This window comes from Cannabis sativa, chromosome 9, assembly GCF_029168945.1.
Source record: "Cannabis sativa cultivar Pink pepper isolate KNU-18-1 chromosome 9, ASM2916894v1, whole genome shotgun sequence".
Lineage (NCBI taxonomy): Eukaryota > Viridiplantae > Streptophyta > Magnoliopsida > Rosales > Cannabaceae > Cannabis > Cannabis sativa.
The window spans coordinates 54,451,740-54,475,363 of record NC_083609.1 but is presented as its reverse complement, the minus strand read 5'-3'; the positions used below and the strand labels follow the sequence as shown (position 1 = coordinate 54,475,363).

Sequence of the window (23,624 nt, the reverse complement as noted above, 5' to 3'; positions counted from 1 at the left end):
TCTTGAGAAGCAAGACAGTGACACTGGAGAAAGTATTGTGGAGGAACATTAAAGTGGAAGAGGCAACCTGGGAACTCGAGACGAATATGCAGCAGAAATATCCGAAGTTGTTCAGGTAAATTTCGGGACGAAATTTCTATAAGGAGGGGTAATTGTAATACCCTAGAATTGAGAAGTGGATTAGCGAAACCCTAATTAGATAATTATGAATAATTGAGGAATTATATTATTATATAGTTCAATATATGTGAATTAATATGAATTATAACATGGTAAGACCCCGTTGGTGAGCTAGGGGCATTTTAGTAATTATGACCCGAGAAGGGTAAAATGATGAAATTAATTTAATTACGTGCTTAATAGAACTATATTATTATATAGTATACTTGTGTTGTCTTTTCAGGTGTGTTCTGACAGGTTGGCGCGGTATAGTCACAACCGGGATTTCGGGCCGAACCGAGTTCGGGCCCGAAATGCAATTAGAATTGAAATAATTGGCATTTTTATTTATTGGTGATAATCTAAAATTTAATTGGAATTTATTATGCATGGATGCCATTTTTGCCCTTGTACGCTTATGTGAAGGTTATTTGGCCCTAAAGGTATTTTAGTAATTTGGCCTTTATGTGTTATGAGTTGTAAAATGAGATTTTAACAAAATGAAAAAAGAAATTCTGGTCTTTATCTCTCTGAAACCTGAACCCTCTCTTCCTAACCTAATCCTTTTCACTTGAAATCATAAGAATTTGCTTGGAAACTAGCTTGATTGTTGGGAAAATTTGTGGTGAAGCTTGGAGCTTGCTTTTGGTTCAAGTTGAGGTAGTTTCTCTACTGAATTTAATTGAAATCCTTGCTGAAAATGATTGTGGAAAAAAAAAACATGAATTAATTGGAATGTTCTTGTTTATGCATGTTTGGAAGAATTGTAGTGTTTTTGATAGATTAAAGTGTAAATTTCATGATCTTGTTGTGTTATATGTTGTGGAGCTTTGGATGAATTTTTAGGGTTGGTTTATGTTGTTCAAGTTCTGGTGTAAGGCTTTGAAGTTCTGGGTTTTGTCTTGAAGCTTTGAACTTCAAGCTTTAATATATGTATGCTTGATTTTGTTTGTAGTTTTGATTTTCTTGAGCTTGGTGTGATGCTCAAATGAACACTAATGTTAGATTGGTTTGGTTTAAATTAAAAGAATTGGATTTTGTATGGTTTTGGTTGAGTTTTGAGTATGGTTTGGTTAAGGTTTGAATATATGGTTAAGTAGGCATTTTTAGACCTTAAAAATGGAGTTTTTGGGTGTTCTAAACCCAGTTGTCGCGACGGGATTTTTGGCCGTCGCGACTAGGTTTGGCAGTGAGAAATTTTATTTTTCTTAATTTTGTTTTGGCCATAACTTTTGACTCGGCACTCCGTTTGGGACGTTCTTTATATCGTTGGAAAGCTCGTTCCGAGCTCTATTTGATTTTATGTGTTTTGAATGCCATATTTATATTTTGTGAAAGTGAAATTGGGGATTAACCCTATTTGTGAAATCCCAGATTGTGTGACTAGGATTACCGGCACCTGATCATGAGCACCCAGGGGTTTGGAATCTCTGTTATTGCAAGACAACAGGTAAGACAGTAGTTTGCATGTAGAGTATGCACAGTGTCGCTTATGTTGAATACGATATATGTGAGTAATTGTAACCGGGATTAGGATTATTACCCTAATATGAGCGGTTTAATAGCCTAGGGTTATTACTCTAGTGATATATGTTGTGTAAATACTATGTCATGTCGGATATATGTATATATTGAGATTATGAATTATGCGCTTAAGGCACAATTAAACTAGACTCGGTAAGCTAGTACCTTGAGTTTAATTTTAATGCGGTCTAGGGTTATTACCCTAGAATATTACGAATCCAGTGATTAAATGTGTTGATTAAATGTCGAAAAAATTTTGAGTAAAAAAAAAAAGTGGGATAATTTTCTTTCTGATTGGAACATACTCACTTTATCATCATCGGAAAGTGAGTATAATAAGAGACTCAAAGCACTTGAAGAAAATGATGGTAGATATTCACAAGTAATTGATTATGTCAAAGATGTGTGGTTGAATAAATATAAAGAAAAATTTATTTCTATATGGACAAATTCAGTAATACATTTTGGCACTACTACTACAAATAGGTATACATTATAACTTCCTTTATTATTATATTTTGACTGCATTTGTATATAAATATTTATATAAAATGTATTTAATTTATTTTTATCTTGTTTTATTTGTACAAGGTAGAAAGTGCAGTTGCAAAGCTAAAGAGATACTTACGCTCATCACAAGAAAATTTTGAGACTTCATGGTCTACAATACATAATTTACTAGAGCTACAACACACAGAGATAAAAGCATCCTTTGAGAAAAGTTTGACAACTGTTCAACATAATTTTAAGCCTACATTATTCAAAGAATTGAGAGGATTTATTTCAAGATGTGCCCTTGATAAGGTATTTCAAGAGTCAAAGCGAGATGATTGGGTTGGATTTGATATTCATGCTTGTGGGTGTGTTATTCGTCGCACGCATGGATTGCCATGTGCCCATGAGATTAATGAATATCAGTTAGAAGGACGAGCTATTCCCTTAGCATGTATAAACTCTTATTGGAGGAAGCTTGACTTGGTAAAATCTACCAAAAATGAAGCTAATGAAATAAGTTGTGATGCAAAGATTGAATTATTTCTTAGACGGTTTCAAGAGGTCGATATTCCTACTAAATTACACTTACAAAGAAAGTTAAGGGAGTTAGCCGAACCATCAACAACTTTTCTTGTTGAACCAGAGGTGAAAATGAATACACGTGGTCGACCACCTTCAAAGTTTGATCATTCTACTCGTCGAGATCCATCTGCTTTTGAATATGTTTCTGCTAAATATAATAAATCTTTTATTTCTTCTAATTTGAATACGAAGAATAAAGATGTACGTCAGAACACTTCACAACACTCACAATCATATCTAAAGTCATTACCATGTGAGTTGAAACCATACATTCGTTTTGTTAAAGATGTAGAAAGTGATGGAAATTGTGGTTTTCGAGCTATTGCAGACTTGACGGGCATGGGTGAGGATAGTTGGATGCAAGTCAGAAAAGACTTAAAGAGTGAATTAGTTTCTCATAGAAATGATTATAATTTACTTTATGGTTGTCCTGATAAAGTGGATGAACTACTTCATATTTTATCATATTTTAAGAGCTACCCAAGCTTTAAATATTAGATGACCATGCCTGATATGGGACACATTATAGTTTCTCGTTATAATGTTGTCTTAGTGCACTTATCAATACAACAATGTCTGACATTTTTCCCACTTAGATCTAATCCTCTGTCAGCTATTTTACACAAAATCATTACAATTGGTTTCGTCAATAATAATCACTTCATTGAGGTAGAGATTTCATTTATAATTTTTAAATACTAATTTATCATTTAATCTTATGAAGTAGTATATTATTCTCCTTATTTTATTATGTGTTTTGTGCAGGTATTCATGCAAAATAATTCTCCAATACCGCCCGTTGCTACTAACTGGGTTAGGTACCACTATTTATGTGCAGGAGAATGGCAAACTCCTTATGAAGCACGGATAAGAGTATTTCGTGACTTAGTTGGGAAAGAAGTAGCAACACAAGAGACTATTAATTTAGATACTCCATAAAATATTTTTTAATTTTAATTTTCAATTAACTAGACTCTTAATTTTTTAAGGATTTGGAGAACCAAGTACTGTTTAACAACAAAGATGAAAAATGTTTTGAAGATATTATTTGCAAAAAACGTTTAAGATATTATTCTTTGTACCCATGAGATAATATCACATACTCTGGCCACATTAGAAGAATAAAAATAAGGAAATTTACATGATATACTAACTTTTGTTATTTTTTTTACAAAAATACTGTCAGGCGGTATTTTTTACTTTTTTACTGTAATTTTTTATAAGTTTCCTACTGCATTATACTGTGTTAAGTTTTCACTGGTGTTCTACTGGTGTTTTCTTGTTGTTCTACTGTTGTTTTGAGTTGTTCTGCTTTGTGTTTTACATGATATACTAACTTTTGCTATTTTTTTTACAAAAATACTGTCAGGCGGTATTTTTTACTTTTTTACTGTAATTTTTTATAAGTTTCATACTGCAGTATACTGTGTTAAGTTTTCACTGGTGTTCTACTGGTGTTTTCTTGTTGTTCTACTGTTGTTTTGAGTTGTTCTGCTTTGTGTTTTACTGGTGTTTTAAAAAAATACAGTATTTTTGAAAACTTTTCCGTGTGACAATATTTTTGTAAAATTAATCTAAATTCCAGTATTTTTGTAAATTTCCCTAAAAATATTATGTTTCAATATTATTAGTTAGGCCTTTAAAAAATATATATAATTTTTGGAGAACAATCACAATCCTCCACTTTATTTTATTTGACTAGTAAATAAAACCAATAAACAAAGAAAAATAATCACGTTATAGTTTTTTTTTAATATAATCATTGAGCAGATATCTTTATATATTAAAAGTGCCTATCTAACGGCATTTCTTGGTTTAACAGAATATACTTAGAATATTCTGTTAAATTTAACGATTAGGTTTGATCTCCCGTTACCAAATAAACCCAATAATTAAACCCAAAAAATTAAACAATCTTTTAAATATTAATAATCTCTTTTTAAATTTAAAAAATCATCTTAGCCACATATCTCTAACAAACCTATCTTGGGAGAATATTAATAATTTTTATATATCCATCTTCAAACAACACATAATTTTTATTTTTATATTATATTGGTAATTTGGTTACAAAATAAATTTTCAGCCGTAATGGTAAGAGTCGTATCTCAAAACTATTCTTTTCTAGGGTTTTTGTTCTTGCGAATGAGGGTTGGTGACCGCTTCAAATCACCACATGTTGAAGTATTTGACTCTACAGAATCATAATCGAAATGGGTATGTTAAACTTCTAACATTTGGCTTTTGATCTAAGCATCCATGGTTTTTTAAGGTAATTTCATCCTTATTTTCACATGTCTTCAAATCTTTTTCTTTTTTAATTTCTATTTTTGTTTCCTAATATTGATTCTATTTGTTTGATATTGATTTGATGGTTACTACAGATAGGAAGCCAGTGTTTCTTTCATAAAGCTGAAGGGGTTCTTTGCAGATGTAAACCAAGAGGGAGTAGAGTGAAGTCTACTTAATAATTTTGTTGATGTAGAAAAATAAAATTTTTGAATGGAATTCGCACTTTCCTGGTATGTTTCCTTTTGTTTCCGATTACTATTATATTTTTATTTAATGTTATTGTAGCATAGGTGTTGATGTTAGAAAGTTTCTTAGTTTCTTTGTATATAAGACTCAATGTGAAGTTGTTCTTTTGCAGGAATCTTTTGATTTTTCAAAGCCAAGTACTTCTGATGATGTCCACCAAGTATTTAAAAATCTAAATAACAAGTAGAGGCGTAATAGTGTTATTATTAGAAAAATATTTGCTAATGTTTTATGCATGTGTTAATCAAAATGTTAAATGCTTAAAACTATACTTAGTCCAGATTCAAATACATTAGGAAAATTTATTCATGTTTAAGGCTTTTCGTAATCAGAATGTTTTTTCTTCGTTTAAACACATCAAGCATGTTTGTAGGTGCACATTTATTTATCTGGAAGTTTATGCTTGCCTATGTGCTTAATCACACAAGTGACACTCACAACACTCACAAAATTAATGGCTTTCAATTGATTGGTTTATATGTCATTGTTATCTATATATGACATTGTTCATGACATGTATTTATTTAACTTTGTACATGTGCTCCTCTATTTTTTGTGCATTGTCTCTGAATAATTTTGGTATAAGATTATTGAAAGGAAAATAAAAAGTTGCAGTCCTTTATTTAAATGGTAATGATTTTCTCACATCAATTTTGACAGTATTTACATGAAATCAAATAATCCTTTTTACCATGTTCGTTGTCTTTGGAGAATTCAGTATGAAATGAATTTGGTAAGTAAAAAAACACACTGAATATATATTTTTCTAATTTTTTTAGTTTGGTATTTGTTCAACTATTTTTAGTTGTAAACTTTCAGTGATAAGTATTCTCTTTGTTCGTATAAGAGAATATTTTCATATTACTTAATTTTTTAAAAAATTATTATTATATTTTCTACTATTAAGCTTTATATTAAACATGATTTATTTTTTACTATGATTTTTTTAAATAATTTCACATAAAATTAAGTATTAAATTAAATATATAAACATTGCACATAATATTAATCTAATTATATGTGGATCCAAATATTATTATATGCGAACCTAGATAGAATGAAAAGTGTAAAATACAAACATTATAGTATTGTCTCTACCTAAGCAAAAGAAAATTAAAACCCAACCACTAAGCGTATTTTCTATTTTTCTTTTCTCGAATTTTTAGATAAATATTATCTTCAATTATCAACAATTTAGAGATTTTTTTTTTATTTTTTTTATTTTACACAATTTTAAGTTGCGTTGGGTTATTTGAACATTAATTTAGAGGTTTATTTTTGAATTAATTTAAGAATAATTTATAATGAGATTATATTAAGATTTCTTGAACACTAATACATTGTCTTCATTATTTACTTATAATATACAACACCATTATTTACATGAATATATACTTAAAATAATTTCAAAATATAACTAATAATTTTTTTTTATTTAATTATTTATTGTATTATTTTTAAATAAAGTAGAAAGCACCTAAAATAAAATAAAGTATACGTGCCTCGCACGTAACTTTCTTCTAGTATATATATATATACTAGAAGAAAGTTACGTGCAAGACACGTATATTTAATTTTATATTAGATATTTTATAATTAAATTAAAATCATAAAAATTTAGAAAATAATTCTCTTAGATACAAAATAAGAATAAATCACTTCAATAATCAGTATTAGCATGGTAAATGTAGCAGTATTTGCAAAGAATTTTTTGCATATATATATATATAACACAAAGAAAAAAATATTGAAGGAGATTTTTTCGAAGAAGAGAGGTTTGCTAAGAGGATTTCCAACTACTGAGATGGTGGGAGAAAGAGAGTTAGGAGAATTATGAGTACTACATAATTTATTTAGTATATCGATTAAATTAATCTGTTTAACCAAATTCAATTCTAAAATTCAATGTAATATTATGTTCTATATTAATTATGAATGATATAATAAATAACCATATATAATTTAATTTAATTTAATGGTTTAATTAATTTTTTTTAATATAAAGTGATTATGATAACAAATATAAATCTTACTTGTATTTACGGGAGTAAACTGAAAGAATCAAACTAATATTGATAATATAAAGAATCATCTCCTAATTTTTTACCCTTAACTATTGATAATATAAAGTTAGTTAAAAAATAATAATATCAAATATGGTCCAAAAATTTATTAGGTAGACTTGAACTATCAACAACCAAAATTAACCACAATAATGTAAAGTTACAAAGAATTGACTAAGATATCACTAAAAAATAAGATTCAAAAATCTATTATTGAAGGACATAAGAAAATACTAAGCGAAAGATGTTACATATTGAGAGAGAAGAATATATGATACACACATAAAAAATATATTGAGTGTTGTTCTCTTTAGAGACCCTCAAGCTATTTCTGCAATTAAATTTAGCACATAAAAAAATGTCTACTGTCAGGAGCCACAAAATTAAAATAAAAAGACAGAATAGGAAAGAAGAAAAAAAGAAAAAAAAAACAAGAAGCATCACGAATACTTGTATGCATTTCTCGGAGAATCTGCAATAGTAGAGTTGCCAATATATATGAGTCCAACAGTGACATGAGATGCAGACAGCTTAAACTCTCTGCATATTCATAGCAAAACCACAAAGTCTTAATTAAAGTGCTTGAAAATTAATAAAGTTACTTGTATGTGTATGAATTATGTTGTTATTTTCTTCCTTTTACAATAACAAATGACATATTTGGCACATGTATAATTCTTTCTAACCCAATAGGTGATAGGTGATTAAATTTAGAAATAAGTCAGAAAACACACACCCACTTACACATATATATAAATATTATATATATATACAGGGGCGGACCCACATTGTAGCGAGGGGGGGCAGTCGCCCCCCCTGAAAAAAAAATCGAGAAAAAAATGTATATGTATTTTAATTAGTTACAACATATATATGTATTAAAAGATGATATTTATTGACATAATAGTAACCTTGGTGTAATGGTTAAGGTGGTTAGTAAATAGGTTAGAGGGTAAAGGTTCAAATCCCACTAACTACACTTTATATTTTCTTTTTAAATTTATTTACGCCCCCCCTCACTTTAAATTCTGGGTCCGCCACTGTATATATATATATATATATAAAAAAACACACAATTGGCTCTCTAACAACAAAGTTAATTTATTTTACTTTTTCATACATTAACAAAAACTCTGTACAAGATAGATCACCAACCCGTATCTCTACTTAGTTGCTCATCAAATAATTCTTTCCTATATCAACTATTCTCACTTTCACTGACCTTCCATTGGACCTTTCAATAGGAATTTGATCATCCTTCACGCTTCAAGTTATGTAGTAACTTCAGCAGAAGCCCACGTAAATATTAGTTCCTGAAGTGCTTTTTCACCTAGAACCTGGACACAAATATGAATCAGTAATCATCCACTTGTAGGTATAATCTAAAAAAGACAAAAAGAATAACAGTGGCCTTTCTACAGGGACATTGAGCATGAGTTATTATATTAAATGCATACTAAAAAACAAATTTAACAAAGAGTGTGTTTGGCTTAAAGCAAGCGATTCAATAAAGACAGAAATTAAAGCGTTGGTCTAAGAACACAAGATTAAAAAATTAAAATCAAAATCAAAATCTCCAAACTGAAAAATATAAATCTCAACATCTGAATCGGAAAAAGATTAAAAAATTAAGCTTACCACAAGAGTTATACTTGATCGCTACCAACAAAGAATGACCACTACGCAATTTGTTTGCTTTCGAATGGGAGAACCTACCATTATTTATTGAGTTTTCTTTTATGTTTATATGTTTATGTTATAAGTTATAAATAAAAATAAAAATAAAAATAATGAAAGTTCTATAATAGTTTGAAATTAGCAGTAAAGAAAAGTCACTGTCACGATAAAAATCAGCTCAATTCCATAATAGTTTGAAGAATGATGTAAGGAACATACATTTTTGCTTGGGCGTTTACGGAGGTTGGGCTAAGTAATGGCAGTGGGGTCATCTCCAATCATAGATCACTAATATTTTTCAAGCGTAACCATTACAGAAAAAGAAAATTTAATATTAAAAGCTCCAAACTGAGAAATGTAAATCGCGACATCTGAATTGGAAAAGAAAAGTGAAGCTTACCATAAGAGAATTGGAAAAGAGGGGTATTTGAGAGGGTAGAGGCATTTTACAGAGGAACTGAAATTGGGTTTAGGAGATCGCAAATCTGAAATTGGAGAGGAAGATAAATCTGTTTCTACAGAGACAACAGACACAACCAACTTGTCCCATCCTTTGGGAACCTGAAGCCACAAAAGTAATCAAACAATTCAGTATCCCCATTGATCCAATTACTCAATTTTTATATTTTCCTCATGACCAATAATATCGGTCAAAATCCCCCAATACAAATTACCTTTCCAGATTGAAGAATTGCATCAGACCAAATGGCGGTGAGCGAAAGAAAACGGAGTTTAGAATCGGATCCCTTTCTCTGAAAAGTGAAAATATCCATTCCAATATATTCTTCATGAACAACCTCCATTGTAAGCGTCGCTGATAAATCGTTTTTCAACTTCGTTTCTGACTTTGAGTTTGATCTTGATTAAAGTTTGTATCATTTGCATCTAATTCGCAATTTACGCTTGTATTTCCCCAAAAGAGCACAACGATTGACCTTGAAATCAAAATCAAATGTAACGAAATCAAATGTAATTACAATGGTGATTGATTTCCTAGACAAAGAACCAAATCTTTCTGAAGTGAGGGTGAGTGAGCTTTTTTCTGTTAAAAATCATTATCAAATCTAGAATATGTTAAAATGTTTTACAATGTTCTAAGAAATTTGTAAGAAAAATCAAGAACACTCTAGAAAGTTTTAGAGAAAACTTAGAATTACTAGAACTAAGATTAGATAATTCTAGAGTTGTTTAGAAAATAGTAAGAAGTAATTAATTAGCTAGTAAATTAGAAAAATCTAGAAATCTTTAGATACATCCTTTGTAGCCTATAAATATAAGTGAGGTGTGTGCTTAAGATGTAAGTTTGAGCAAGAGAGTTCAAGTGTGAGAAAAAGAGTCTAAAGTGTGTGAGTTATACACAAGTATCCCAAAAGTGTGAGTTATACACAAGTGTGTAGTAAAGGTGTCTAGTGATAAAATAAAAGAGTGAGTGCTTAGTGCGTATTGTGGTCAAGTTAAAGTGTTCAAGTCTTGGTGTAATTGCTTTTACAATAATAAAGTAATTACATTTTCACGTGTTGTGGTTTCCAACATTTTCCATAATGAGAATGAAGAACCAATACAAGCCAACCAAACGCTACGAACCTTAAACCTTTTTTTTACTTTTGGTATATATATCGACTGATCCTTAAAAATTAAATATGTATATAAATCCAAGAATTTGTAACAATAACCCAATAAACTTAATGACATACCATGGGATTTTGAGACGTTCTTGAAGAGGCCATTGCTGTTCGAGTGGATCGACTGAGATTTTGAGACGTTCTAGAAGAGGCCATTGTTGTTCGAGTGGCTTCATGGGCATCCACCAATGAATTGGATTACAATTTCGGGTGTGTTATTAGGGCTTACAATCGATTGGGAGTGGGAACGGCTTCGTGTGGTGGCGTAGAATCTATCGCAGTTATTGCTCTTATCTACACGATTGCGTTTGATAATCAAATTAGGATTTGTTTTATTTTTATTTTATTATATATAAATAATATTTTATTATTTTATTAAATATAAATAAAAAGTTACCCATAAATTTCTCATAAACCAAGAATTTAGTTATATAGGCACACTTTATATAGAATAGATAGCAAGGCACGTATACTTAGTTTTATGTTAGGTATTTTCTATTTTATTTAATACAATAAATAATTGAAGAAAAAATATTGTTAGTTATTATTTAAAATTATTTTTACGTATATTTAATTAATCTAAATAATGGTGTTACAAATTAAAAGCAAATACTGAATGCAATATATTAGTGTTTAAAAAATCTTGATAATCTAACTACAAATTATTCTTAAATTAATTTAAAAATAAACTAAAAATTAATGTTGAATAATAAGGCAAACACAACTTAAAATTATGATAAGTATACTAAATTTTGCTACAATAATAAACACAACTTAAATAAACTTTTTGCTACAATAATAGCAATAAGCACACTACTTTTAAATTTTGACAATCTGCTTTGAAATAATAGCAATAAACACACTATTAAATTTTGACAATCTGCTTTGGAATAATAGCAATAAACACACTATTAAATTTTGACAATCTACTTTGATACATTTAAGCAAACCTCTAATTGAAGTGTCCCTGGTGATGATATGAAGTCAAACCAATAAGTGGTTAAAACACCTCCTGTTATAAACAGAGTCAAAGAAAAGATACTTTGTATTCTAACAACACTGTCACATATTGCACATATATTAGTTTTTCTTTTCTACAAAAATAGTAGAGTGCAACTTATGGAAAAGAAGAATTATAAATACATTTGTGTATGTATGACTTTATATAATTATATACATATAAATTATATTTATATAGAACAAGAAAAATAAGATTTCAACTATTGAGACAAGAGTTTAAAAGTACTCAAATGCACTCTAAGAGATGTAAAACGATATGAGCCAATAAAAGAGTTTTCACCAAACTAAATTGAAGTAATAATGATACTTTTTACCAATCTTACTTTTGACTATTTAGCATCAAGGGAAACAATCAAATAAATTTATCATCAGATAAATAATCTAAGATGATTCACTTAGTATGAATATGAACAATATATAATATACTGTAAAATTAATCAATCTAGAAACAAAAACTGGCAAAATAACTGAGTAATTTAATTGAAAATTTCTAAAACATAATTTTCATCAATAAGAAGCAATGTCAAATCAGAAAACTTCGCCACATCAATCAATCACAAAATTGATACAATTATGATTAGAAAAAGAAAACTAATCTCTGCAAAAAGTAAATTGCTAATTTTCAAAAATCAACCACATTAAGAAGCTAGAATTAGACAGTACGTGTGAATGAACCTTGAGTGATACTCGGAAGCGTTGAGACGAAAATAGAAGGCGACGATCTTCGAAGTTTAATTCTCTAATTCGAGACGCCTCAAATTCTCCACCGTCGCTGGTAATAGCCGCTTCCATTAGGGAGATGGCATTGGTCTCTTCCATTAGGGAGGAATCACTCATGTTTCTACATCATTCACTCACTCACACACTGCATATGAGACAAGAGTTGAATCAATGAATGAAGCAAATAATAAAAGATTGTCATAAAGATCAAATGAAGTCTTTTCTCCGAGGGGAAGTCCTTTCTCGGAGGGGAAGTCATCTCCAAGAATTCTGAAGCTGTTATCGCACTGTGTGGTTGCGTGGGGAAATTCATATTTAGAAAGAATTGGGTGAGTTCAATAGGGTTTTACGATTAATAATTATTTATTTTAAAATTAATAAAAAAAAATGCTTTTATGGTTAAAACAATAAATATCTAATAAATTGGGATTAACCTCAGCTAAAAAAATTGTTATTTTTGAATAAATTTATTTTAAAAAAAAATCACCCATGAATTTCTCAAAAATCAAGAATTCTCTTATATAGGCACACTTTATATATCTTTATATATTAAAAGTGTCTATCTAACGGCATTTCTTGGTTTAACATTCTTGGTTTAACAGAATATACTTAAAAATAAAAGAATATTCTGTAAACCTATCTTGGGAGAATATTAATAATTTTTTTATTTATTTTTTAAAAAAGAAAAATATAGATAAAATATCTAGAAAAGATAATATAAAAGAAGATTGATTGTGTTGGCTTAGAGATTTTTGGGCTTGGGCTTAAAAAAATAATAATAAAAAAAAGATGAAATGGGCTGTAATTAGTATTTACCTTATATGTTTGTGCTTATTTTTAGTTTTATTTTTAATTTTACCACCAAGAGGAGAAGGTTAAAAAATATTAGAATATGAAAATATTATTGGTGCTTATTAGTAATTTGCAAAGAATGTGAAAGTCTATAAATATATAGTTGTGTAGCTATTATTAGATATGAAATGAGATAATAGAACTTTTTTCAATTAGAAGATTAATGTACATTTTACTATTAATAACATATATTATTATAACACAATTATGTTTTACTTACTAAATATACTGACACATATTTTATTTTTATAAAACAAATCGTTCAAATAATTATACTATTTTAATTATTAATTAAAATAAAAAGCTAAAATATTAAGTAAAACTAACACTACGTGGCTTGACACGTAACAATCACCTAGTATATATATACTAGTAAAAAATTACGTGCGAGGCACGTATATTAAATTTTATGCTAATTTTTTTCTATGTTATTTTAAAGTGATACAATTAAAAATTAAAGAAAAAATATTATTAGTTATTAGGTGAGATTATTATTATGTGTATAGGAAGAAATCACAAATTAATTAATCTTATAATCTTAACTTTAATTAAATAAGATTCTAGATATATGAATAATAAATAATCACGTAAAAATAAAAAATAATTATTTGAATAAAGAATTCAATATACACAGTTATATATATGAACCTCATTAATCAAAAATAATTATTTAATATATGAACAATAATTTGTCACGTTATATGTTTCCCAATAAAAAAATCCACCGTAAAAAATAAATAATACATGTAATACAGATCTTTGTAATAGAGTACCTAAAAGAAACAAAACTTCGGTTACCATAATCGGAAAAGGTTTAAGTGAACTAAATAATTGACTAAGAAAATCTAAATTAACAAATAAAAATAACATGTCTATATGAGTATGATTTTTTTGCTATGAATAAATTAGCATCATCAACAAAAGGAAAATTAAAGGGAAAAGACTTAATAATTACGTGACAAATAATTATTAATTGAATTAAAAAGTTAAGATTATAAGATTAATTCAAATTATTGTTGATATATTGATTAATCCCATTAATAAAAAATAATTCAAACCCTATTTAATTAAATTTAATCAAATAGGGTTGAATTATTTTTTATTAATGGATTAATTAATATATCAACAATAATTTGAATTAATCTTATAATCTTAACTTTAATTAAATAGGGTTTATAAAAGAGGGCATAAATAATTAAATAGAGTTAGAAATACGGTAATTAATAAAAATCTAGAACCTATTTTTTTTTTTTTTGAATTTAATGGGATTTATTTTATTTTATTTTATTATATATAAATAAAAAGTGACCGTGAAAACTATTTTTTTTAATATAAATAAAAAGTCACCCATAAATTTTTTATAAACCAAAAATTTTGTTAGAGACTAAATCATAACAATAGGCATAATTCTAAGATGAATAGCACCGGCTACTACCCAACCAATTACAATTTTTCATGTATAAAATGCTAACCTAAGATCAACACTAGTTCGAAGTATGTGGCAAAATCATAATCAAAAATTTAAAATTGATTTCTATTAGAATCCATATTATTCCCACTTGAAGATATAGACAAAAAAAAAATGTTTTTAAGGGATGCAAACCTAATCAAAATGCAGAAAATTCTTGTTGTCTAGTACAATTTCTTTCTACAGTCAAGTTCACCCCAGTAGCAAAATAACTTTCAATAATTTTTTTTTTGAATGGGATAACTTTTAATAATTATTTGGGGAATTAAGAGGACGGAATCTTTCCGTTCTTTGAGAGGGATTTCTGCCCTTTTTGAGGGATTTTCTTATTTTAATAATTTGAAAAAAAAAAAAAATATTGGAGTGTATTAAATAATACTCTTTTGGTAAATAAAATGAGGTGTAATTATAAAAAATAATTTTTAATAGGGTAAATTTAGTAATGAAGTGTATTTATAATTTTTAGGGGTGTGAATATAATCTCCTTAAAGATTTTCTAATTGCATTATTTACTTTTCACGAAACCCTAGACTGTCTACATCACTTTATTCTTTCTCAAAAATTATCACCGTCGACTCCAGCTCCGGCCTCAATCTCCATTGTTCTCGGCGACACAGCAGCGGTATGACTCTCCAACATCTACTGAGTTTGTTCTCTGTTGATCAATATCTGTATTTGTTTTAAGTTTATGAATTCCTTTCTCAACTACTGATCATTGGCTTCATAATTCATAATCATAATCATAGGTAAACATGTCATCTCGGCCGGAATTCCAAGCGCCTCCTGAGATATTCTATGATGATAAAGAAGCTAGGAAGTATACCTCCTCTTCTCGAATCATCAAAATCCAAGCAGACCTCACCGAGAGGGCTCTCGAGCTTCTCGCCTTGCCCAAAGATGGACTTCCCAGGTTGCTTCTCGACATTGGTAATTAAAATCACCCCTTACTTCTTCTTCTCAAACAAACATTAGCATACAAATATATATATATATATATATATATATGTGTGATATGGGTTTGATTTGAATTATTGCAGGTTGCGGGTCAGGACTTAGTGGAGAAACCGTAACAGAGAATGGGCATGAGTGGATCGGTTTAGATATCTCTAGCTCAATGCTTAGTACGTCGAAACATATATTCTCAGTTATATATTATTAATTATGCATTCTCTCTAATAATCTTATCCTACATTACAGATGTTGCGTTGGAGAGGGAGGTTGAAGGTGATTTATTACTTGCTGACATGGGTCAGGTAGTCCCTTTCTTCTCCCCTAAGATGATGTTTATATAATTCAACTTCATTAATACTCTGAAGAAATTGTTGAATGGGGTTTTTGTTTTATCAACTTTTAGAGTGACAATGGGATTGGATCTTGTTTCAGGGATTGGGGTTTCGGTCTGGTCTTATTGATGGGGCCATAAGTATCTCTGCTATTCAGGTCTACTTTCTATTATCTTACTATTTCTTTCCCCTCTCTTCTTTTATACCTTAATCATCAATACCTTTCAAAATCTAAACTCAATGTGTTAGCATCATTTTATTTGGTGCTTGAAATTTGTTTGCTCATATGACAATAGGTTGAGTTTTATATTTAATACTAATAATTCTAAACTTATTTTTATGTGTAATTTTAATATTTTTCCTATTGTGTGTTGAGTGACAGTGGTTGTGCAATGCTGACAAATCCTCACACAACCCAAAACTAAGATTAGAGTATGTTGGTCTTTCTCTCTGACTCATTCTCATCATAAATGATATTTTGTAAATTACTTCACTTTTTGTAATCTTTGGCTAAAATTCTTTTTCCAGTGCATTCTTTAAATCCCTATACAGATGTTTCGCAAGGGGAGCAAGAGCAGTCTTTCAAGTGTATTTTGAAAGTGTAGAGCAGCGACTGTTAATATTTAAGTCTGCGCTTGAAGCTGGATTCATTGGTAGCTTGGTTATTGATTTTCCCCACAGGTACACAAGCTTAAATATTGTAAGAAAAGTTAATATGTAATAACATAATAGTATGTGCTGTTTGCTTATTTTCTGCTAAATTTGACTAAAAATCATCTCTAAAACAGTTCCAAGAGAAAGAAAGAATACCTTGTTCTGACTTGTAGCCCACCAGTTCCAAAGCGTAAAGGCGACAATAGTAGCGAAAATGAAGAAAATCAAACGGTAATCACTTGCTCTGCTCTAGGTGTCTCTATGCAAGAACAAGAACTTCATGCATTCTTTGTTATTGTGATTTAAGGCCTTCTCTTTAGATATGTTAGCATGGAATTAGTTTTTTTTTTTGTGTGCAGGTATGTGTTTCTGGCACGAACAGGGCGAGGAAAAAGCAAAGAACTATGGAAAAAGGGAAGGGGAGGGAATGGATACTGAAGAAGAAGGAACAGATGAGAAGAAGAGGGAATGTTGTATCTGCTGACACAAAATACACTGCTAGGAAAAGAAGGCCTCAATTTTGATAAAATAAATAATATTATTTTTTATATTTTATATTTATTAGATATTTCATTTTTTTTTTTGTTAACAGATCACATGTCTCTTATATAATAATTTGTCAATATAGCCACTGCTATTTTAATTTTTTTTTTTTACTTAAAAGAAATATAGTACATAATAATACTTAAATTATTTAATATTTTATTTATTATCCCTTATGTTAACTGGATATAATTATATGCTGGCTGGTGAGAATTTCTCCATATCTGGACCTGATGGTCCTTTTTCATGGCAAGAGAAGCAATTATTGAAACATTACGGAGTTGATACGTTTCTTAAAAACCCATTAGTAAGAGCACTCCCATCAGTGTGTAATAGTTAAAAGTTAAAATCTTTAGCTCAAAACTTATTTTAACCCTTCCATCATCATCAGCTAATTTTTTTTTTTATTACTACAGTTTATTAACTTTTTACAATTATATATAATGTATAATATAATATTTTTATGTATTAAAAATATATTATTTTAGTGATCTATATAAAAATATAAAGAAATTGGTGTATGGTGAAATATTAAGTAAAAGTATGAGATAAAATAACAAGTAAGATTTTAGTGACTTATTTTAAAGAATAGAGTAGAAAAACTGTTGTGAGTGCTCTAACAAAATTAAAAATTTTAAAATGGACTCGTGGAAGAGCTTGAGAGCAACGTTAACATGATTATAGTCATAAGAAAGACTCTCCTATTGTCCATTGAAGTGGTCTTTTAGCAACATATGTAATGTGGTTTAATTTTTAAGACTAATTTTACGTAAAATATTGTTTAATATAGACTATAACCATATGATATTTTGTTTCTCTTTTTTTTCTTTTTTTTTTTAAAAAAAAATTACTTTTTACTAAAATTTGTGAGTTGTTTTCTTTAGTTTAATCTATTCATGATGATAATTCTAAAGGGATGGTTTGGTTGGAGCTCGCAGTCGCAGGCGGTGGCTATAATTGGGGTTCACAGGATGAGGTCACTGAATGGTGTTGGGTATTAGGGTTGGATCTCGGGGCTTAGAAGGATTAGGGTTACAGGAAAAAGAAAAAAAGAAAGAGAAGAACAGAAAAAAGAAAAAGAAAAAGAAAATTTAAATTTTATTTATTTTTCATATTTTTAAATTATTTTTTATAATATTTAAATAATTAAAATTATGTGGACTACTTAAAATTTGACACATGTATACTTGGGTACACTAAGACAGTCCACTATGACACTAGCCTTGTAAATGGAATGGGCAAATAAATAATAGAAGTAAGGTTTGAAGGATTTTACCTTAAAAAAATCAATCTATGTGGTTAAGTGTGACAAATCGTATAATTAAAGTAGTTTTGCCACCAATATTCTTTCTGTAATTTGTAATAGGTAACAAAATTTATTTGTTACTCACTGGCTGTGTGATGACCAAAAGAAGCTATTTTGGTATAGGAATATATGCAACTAACTCCATGGTGAAATAAAGAATACCCTTTACAGCAAGATCCTTGATATCAAATAGGCAATCGACCGGCTTGACAATTTTCACGTCCACAATTACACATCAAATTGCCCTTACTCCCAATATAAGGTTTCAGTTTGTTTTTTTCATTTGTTTTTTATTCTTGCAAAAATTATCTTTTGAAAATCAGAAATAAGTGATTACATTATTAATTTTACGTCAATTGATCTAAAAAAGTTATAAATGAGTAAGATGAACACAAAAAAATATAAATAGCAATAAGCCAATTTGTAAAAAGAAAATTAACAATGATGAACAAAGTAGTGGCTCCTTTCCCAAATGCAATTTTGATGAAACTGTTGAAGCACATGTGAATGGGAAAGGTTTCAAGGTTCTTCATATTTTGCAAACCTGTGTTTCTTGCAGTTAAAATTTTCTTGTCAGAAACAGTGTAAACATTATATATATTCCGCCCACATAAGATTTTACCTCCACATAATTACAAATTTACAATTTTCTTTTTCATATTGCCCAAAAGAGATTGACAAGAGGAAACTAGCCAAAGTTAGATCAATCTGTTCTAAACCATGCTATAATATGAAACTAGCATAATTTTGTCACTAAAAAAAGCTATATGTTAATCACAGCCTACTTCTACTGCATTAATTAAAGCTTGAACCGAGTAAGAACTGTGTTGGACGATCTTCAGGTGAGTTTCACACTTCCAATAAGGATGGATCTTTCCAAGGGGGTAACATTCCATGCGGCAAATTCTGAAAACATTTACACGAACACAATTGAATGATATTGAATTACATTAATTACGAATCGCAATTATTTATTGTAAACAACAAGTATTCAACATTAAAATTTTATTTATTAAAAATGAAATAATGACTTCTATCATGAAACAAAAGTTTTGCAAATAGTTTGACTTAGCATTCTTTGGGGCCAATGACTGGTATAATGTCTAAAGATCAAGCAAATGCTCATTGGGTTTTATCAAGATACTGACTTAATACTCTATTTTTAAGTTTTATCACAATTACAAACTGAGTACTTTGTACCCAAATTTAATCAATGAAATTTATAAATATGACCAAACTTTAAAGTTTAATAACTAAATTACATATAAAAGGCAGATTAGTCATATTATTAAATTTTGTTACTAAATTTGGACTCAGGGTACCAAATAATTTCAAATTTCACGTCATCATAAATATAGAGCACAACCTTTCACAAATTAATAAAATAAATGGAAAACTTGCCTTCAACCAGTAAAAGAATCCCCTTAAGAGATTTAGAGTTTTAAGATCATCATTCTTGGCTAGCTCTATCTGATCTGCAAAATCTGCATAAATATAAGATTAATTCATAAACTTTGCAACATTATAGAAATGCCACAAGAAAGCAACTTATGACATATTGTATGAAACCTTAAGCATGAGCAAAACATAAGAATTTAGATGAAGCAAATGCAGAAATTCTAACAATGGATCAACTCCAACTGACCTTTATGTTGATCAAGATACGATTGTCCAGGGCTGTTTTTCAAACGACATGATTTTGTTCTGTTCCGCAACTGTCTGTCTTTAACTTTGGGCTTGCGATCAGATACTTCGTCCCAAAGCTCTTTACGCTGTTGTGGGTTATAAGGGCTTCTCAATATTTCCAAGAGCTCCTTCCTAAACCGGGATTGGGATTGACTTCTGTTGCCATCTTTAGCCAAAGTAGAGTTGTCTACATCTATCTAATCATTTGTAAAATATTTTTTAGATTGAAAAAAAATCAGAGGCCATTTACACAGATATTTGTGCATAAAAACTAATCACATTAAGCAAGCACAATTGTATGAAAGAATAATTAAGAGAAAACTAATAAGATCAAGTTGAGGTACGAGAACATACTACGTCACGAGGGTTCTCATCCGTTGTAAGTATTTGCACATCATCATCATCCTCAAACATGGTTTCTTCATCTTTTTTTTCCAGGTAATCCAGAAAAGTGCGATAGTCTTGACATATATCATCACTTTCATCTTCTAGGTTGGATTCGTTCCCAAGTTGAATCTCCTCAACTTTTTTAGATTTCTTTGGTGTTGTATTCTCATCATCTTCAATACCATCCAGATATCTGAGATACAAAATTTCATCATCTTCCAGTTCGCAATCAGCATCTAAACCATGTTTCAAATTAGAATGCACATCTTGTAAAGCATCTTCATCAACATCTTTTGAATCATCTTCGTCAAAAGGCAGAAGTTGATTTTCAAAGCCAAATCTCATACTAGGGCGCACGTCCTCTTCTATGTCATAGTCGATTAGCTTAGTCACACCAATCTCATCAACAAACTCAGCTGAATATGAGTTTCCATTTCGCCTCAAACATTGTAAGAACTTGATATGCACAGGATCATACACGTCCTCTTCATCAGACAGAGCAACAACATCATTATCATTATCAATATGATCATAATCACCATGCTTACTTCTAATGTTTGAAAAACTCAGAGGTTTCAAAAGCTCTGATTTTTCTCCAGTTATGTTCTTTTTTGTTGCCTTTGAAGCCTTGCTGCGAGATTTTGGCTTGTAACATTGTTTATTTGTTCTCTTTCTCCTCAATCGCCTCTCTGACCTCAAATCACAGTTATTATTATCATGAGATCCTAAGCTCCCTAACCGAGCCATCGTTGCGCTGCTGTGAGAGTTTTGGTTAATTCTTTGGCGATTGGTGCAACTTCTCTTTGGTCGCTTCTGCAGCCTAACATCATTGTTTTCATCACTACATTCCTGACTAGATGCACTCTCAAATCGGACACTCTTTCCCTTCGCAGCCCTTCTCCTTGTTGAAGTACGACCCATTCAGCTCAATAAATGTTACACCAGTTTAGGAAACTTTCCCTACTAAACAAGAACACAAGATCAGTCGAGAACCCTTGAACAAAGGTCTAAATGATCGTCTATCAATGTAGGACCAAAACAAACACCAAAACTTCGACCCCTCTTTTTATAAAACAATCTCTCACTCGAAACCTAATTTGTTTCTGCCATACATAGTATGAACAAAGAAGGATGATTGTATTCAACCAAAACACACAGTAACGAAAAAAGAAAAAACCATCAAAGGGAAGATTAAATACATTCTATTTTGAACACAACAATCAACAAAGAAAACACACACACCATCCCAATCCCAATTTGTAGAGTCTTAGTTTCACGCAAATAAATAAAAGTTAAAATCAGGCAAAGTGGTGATATTGATACATAATAACAGATGAATGGATGAGAGCAATAACCTTAGAATGAAGAAGAAAGGCTGAGACTTTAGGGTTGATGGAAGTGAAAGTCGAATATGAAGCTGCTCCTATATTCTGGGTTGCCGCTGCCACTGGTGGCTTGGCGCTCTGCTCTACCACACCCTTTGGTTTTCTATGACTGTTATTATTGTTACTAAGGTCTTTATATTATTATTATTTGAAAGATGGGATATTTATGCTCTGTTTATAAAAGTATTTTATTTTAAGATTTTATTATAACGACAATTTATATAAAAAAAAATATGGAAAATTTTAGATAGTTTACAAAAATATTGGTAGCAAAAAAAAGTGTTGTACCATAATTATATATAAAAAAAAAAATGAGACCTTAATAAAGTATCATAAATAAATTTATCAATATTTCTATAAACATTTACTGGAGTTAAACGGTAAAGTCGTCACCGGAATGAGACGATGGAATAGAAATTAAAACATAAAAATCATCTATCTGAAACATCCAAATAAAAAACTTTTTAACAAAAAAACTTTTAAAAAACTTGTAGAGTAACATAATGAAATTAAGAATGTTTAAATCGTATTAGTCCATCTGTTTTTTTTTTTTTTAACAAAAAACATGAGTTTTTTACATGCTAATTTTCGTATAGATTTCTGTGATTATTTTGGCTAATTATTAGTAATAATTTTTTATTTACAATCATTTAACTAATATATATATTGGAGTTCGTTTTTCATACCTTATTACTGCAAGTTATTTATATATACATGCTCTGTTTTTGTATTTTTAGCAATTCGTCTCCACCATTGAGAGCTTTGATCCTGTACAACAATGGTGACCGAGGTTGCTTTTTGTGTTTATGATCATTTAGATATGTATTGTGGCTATGGTAGCTAATGCTTGAGATTCTGTTGGTTCGACAATGGTGTTCGCATAGGTTTTTTAGGTCTGTTTTTTTTTTTTCTTCTTTTTTTTTGCGCGAATGGAGTTCAGTGATGAATTGGTTGATAATCGAAGTTTATGTAGGTTTTATAGGAAATTTACCCGATTGATTTTCAAATTTTGTTGGATCGATTGAATCTTACGCGCTAGTTTTGCTTCTTTTTGTTTTGTTTTGTTTTTGATTTTATTTGTAATTCCATTTTCTGTTACACGTGTATTAATTGTAAATTAAGAATTAAGATCCTACCAATTTAAAATCTATACAGTTACTTTTTTTTTTCTTCTTTAAATACTTAAATTAATATGTCTCACAATAAAATTGATTTAATACAATATGTCCATTTTAACATCTTGATTCTTAAATTAGATGCTAACTATGTATATCTTACTATTATAAAAGTATTGTAATGAGGTGATAGTTTGAAGACTATTTTACCCTTTAAGAAATTCAATATTAACAATTTTGCCTTTTCACCTCTATTTGATTCTCTGTCTTAATTGACAGCTCATGTTTTGGTAATTTCCAATATATTTTGAAGCTCAAAAAGTGTAACAGTCAATTGACAGCTCACGTTTTGGTTAATGTAATGCTTTTAATATATTAAATATCTTCCATTTTAAGCTCAAAAAGTGTAACAGTCAATTGGCAGCTCACGTTTTGGTTAATGTAATGCTTTTAATTGACAGCTCATGTTTTGGTAATTTCCAATATATTTTGAAGCTCAAAAAGTGTAACACTCAATTGACAGCTCACGTTTTGGTTAATGTAAT

The 23,624-nt window shown here is 29.5% G+C and overlaps 3 protein-coding genes and 1 long non-coding RNA gene across 9 annotated transcripts; 2 read left to right on the top strand and 2 right to left on the bottom strand.

Moving 5' to 3' along the window:
- Nucleotides 1-4,829: 4,829 nt before the first annotated feature.
- LOC115715317 (uncharacterized) lies at nt 4,830-5,706 on the top strand. 2 transcript variants are annotated; one of them, XR_004011210.2, is made up of 3 exons: nt 4,830-4,977; nt 5,145-5,282; nt 5,411-5,706. It is a non-coding gene; the product is annotated as an uncharacterized LOC115715317 (long non-coding RNA). The 2 variants fall into 2 exon arrangements; XR_009684342.1 differs by having other exon boundaries at nt 4,830-5,032.
- Nucleotides 5,707-8,448: 2,742 nt separating this feature from the next.
- On the bottom strand, nt 8,449-10,522 carry LOC133031011 (uncharacterized). Its single transcript, XM_061104197.1, has 4 exons — nt 9,713-10,522; nt 9,439-9,599; nt 9,000-9,073; nt 8,449-8,698 (listed from the first exon to the last, which is right to left on the bottom strand). Exons 1-4 carry the CDS (start codon nt 9,839-9,841, stop codon nt 8,688-8,690), a joined length of 375 nt encoding a protein of 124 aa, XP_060960180.1. The 5' UTR covers nt 9,842-10,522; the 3' UTR covers nt 8,449-8,687.
- A 4,667-nt stretch (nt 10,523-15,189) lies between these two features.
- LOC115722037 (18S rRNA (guanine-N(7))-methyltransferase RID2) lies at nt 15,190-17,362 on the top strand. Of its 2 annotated transcripts, none has more exons than XM_030651160.2 (9): nt 15,190-15,342; nt 15,467-15,647; nt 15,758-15,841; nt 15,918-15,973; nt 16,104-16,160; nt 16,386-16,435; nt 16,532-16,684; nt 16,792-16,888; nt 17,017-17,362. In XM_030651160.2, exons 2-9 carry the CDS (start codon nt 15,473-15,475, stop codon nt 17,179-17,181), a joined length of 837 nt encoding a protein of 278 aa, XP_030507020.2. In that variant the 5' UTR covers nt 15,190-15,342; nt 15,467-15,472; the 3' UTR covers nt 17,182-17,362. The 2 variants fall into 2 exon arrangements, with proteins under 2 accessions (XP_030507020.2, XP_030507021.2); XM_030651161.2 differs by having other exon boundaries at nt 15,204-15,366.
- Nucleotides 17,363-18,881: 1,519 nt separating this feature from the next.
- Nucleotides 18,882-22,132, bottom strand: LOC115722012 (uncharacterized). 4 transcript variants are annotated; one of them, XM_030651128.2, is made up of 5 exons: nt 21,935-22,132; nt 20,547-21,539; nt 20,152-20,389; nt 19,908-19,990; nt 18,882-19,412 (listed from the first exon to the last, which is right to left on the bottom strand). In XM_030651128.2, exons 2-5 carry the CDS (start codon nt 21,498-21,500, stop codon nt 19,356-19,358), a joined length of 1,332 nt encoding a protein of 443 aa, XP_030506988.2. In that variant the 5' UTR covers nt 21,501-21,539; nt 21,935-22,132; the 3' UTR covers nt 18,882-19,355. The 4 variants fall into 4 exon arrangements, with proteins under 4 accessions (XP_030506988.2, XP_060960177.1, XP_060960178.1 ...); XM_061104194.1 differs by having other exon boundaries at nt 19,908-19,981; XM_061104195.1 differs by having other exon boundaries at nt 19,908-19,981; nt 20,547-21,542; nt 21,935-22,101.
- Nucleotides 22,133-23,624: the final 1,492 nt, after the last annotated feature.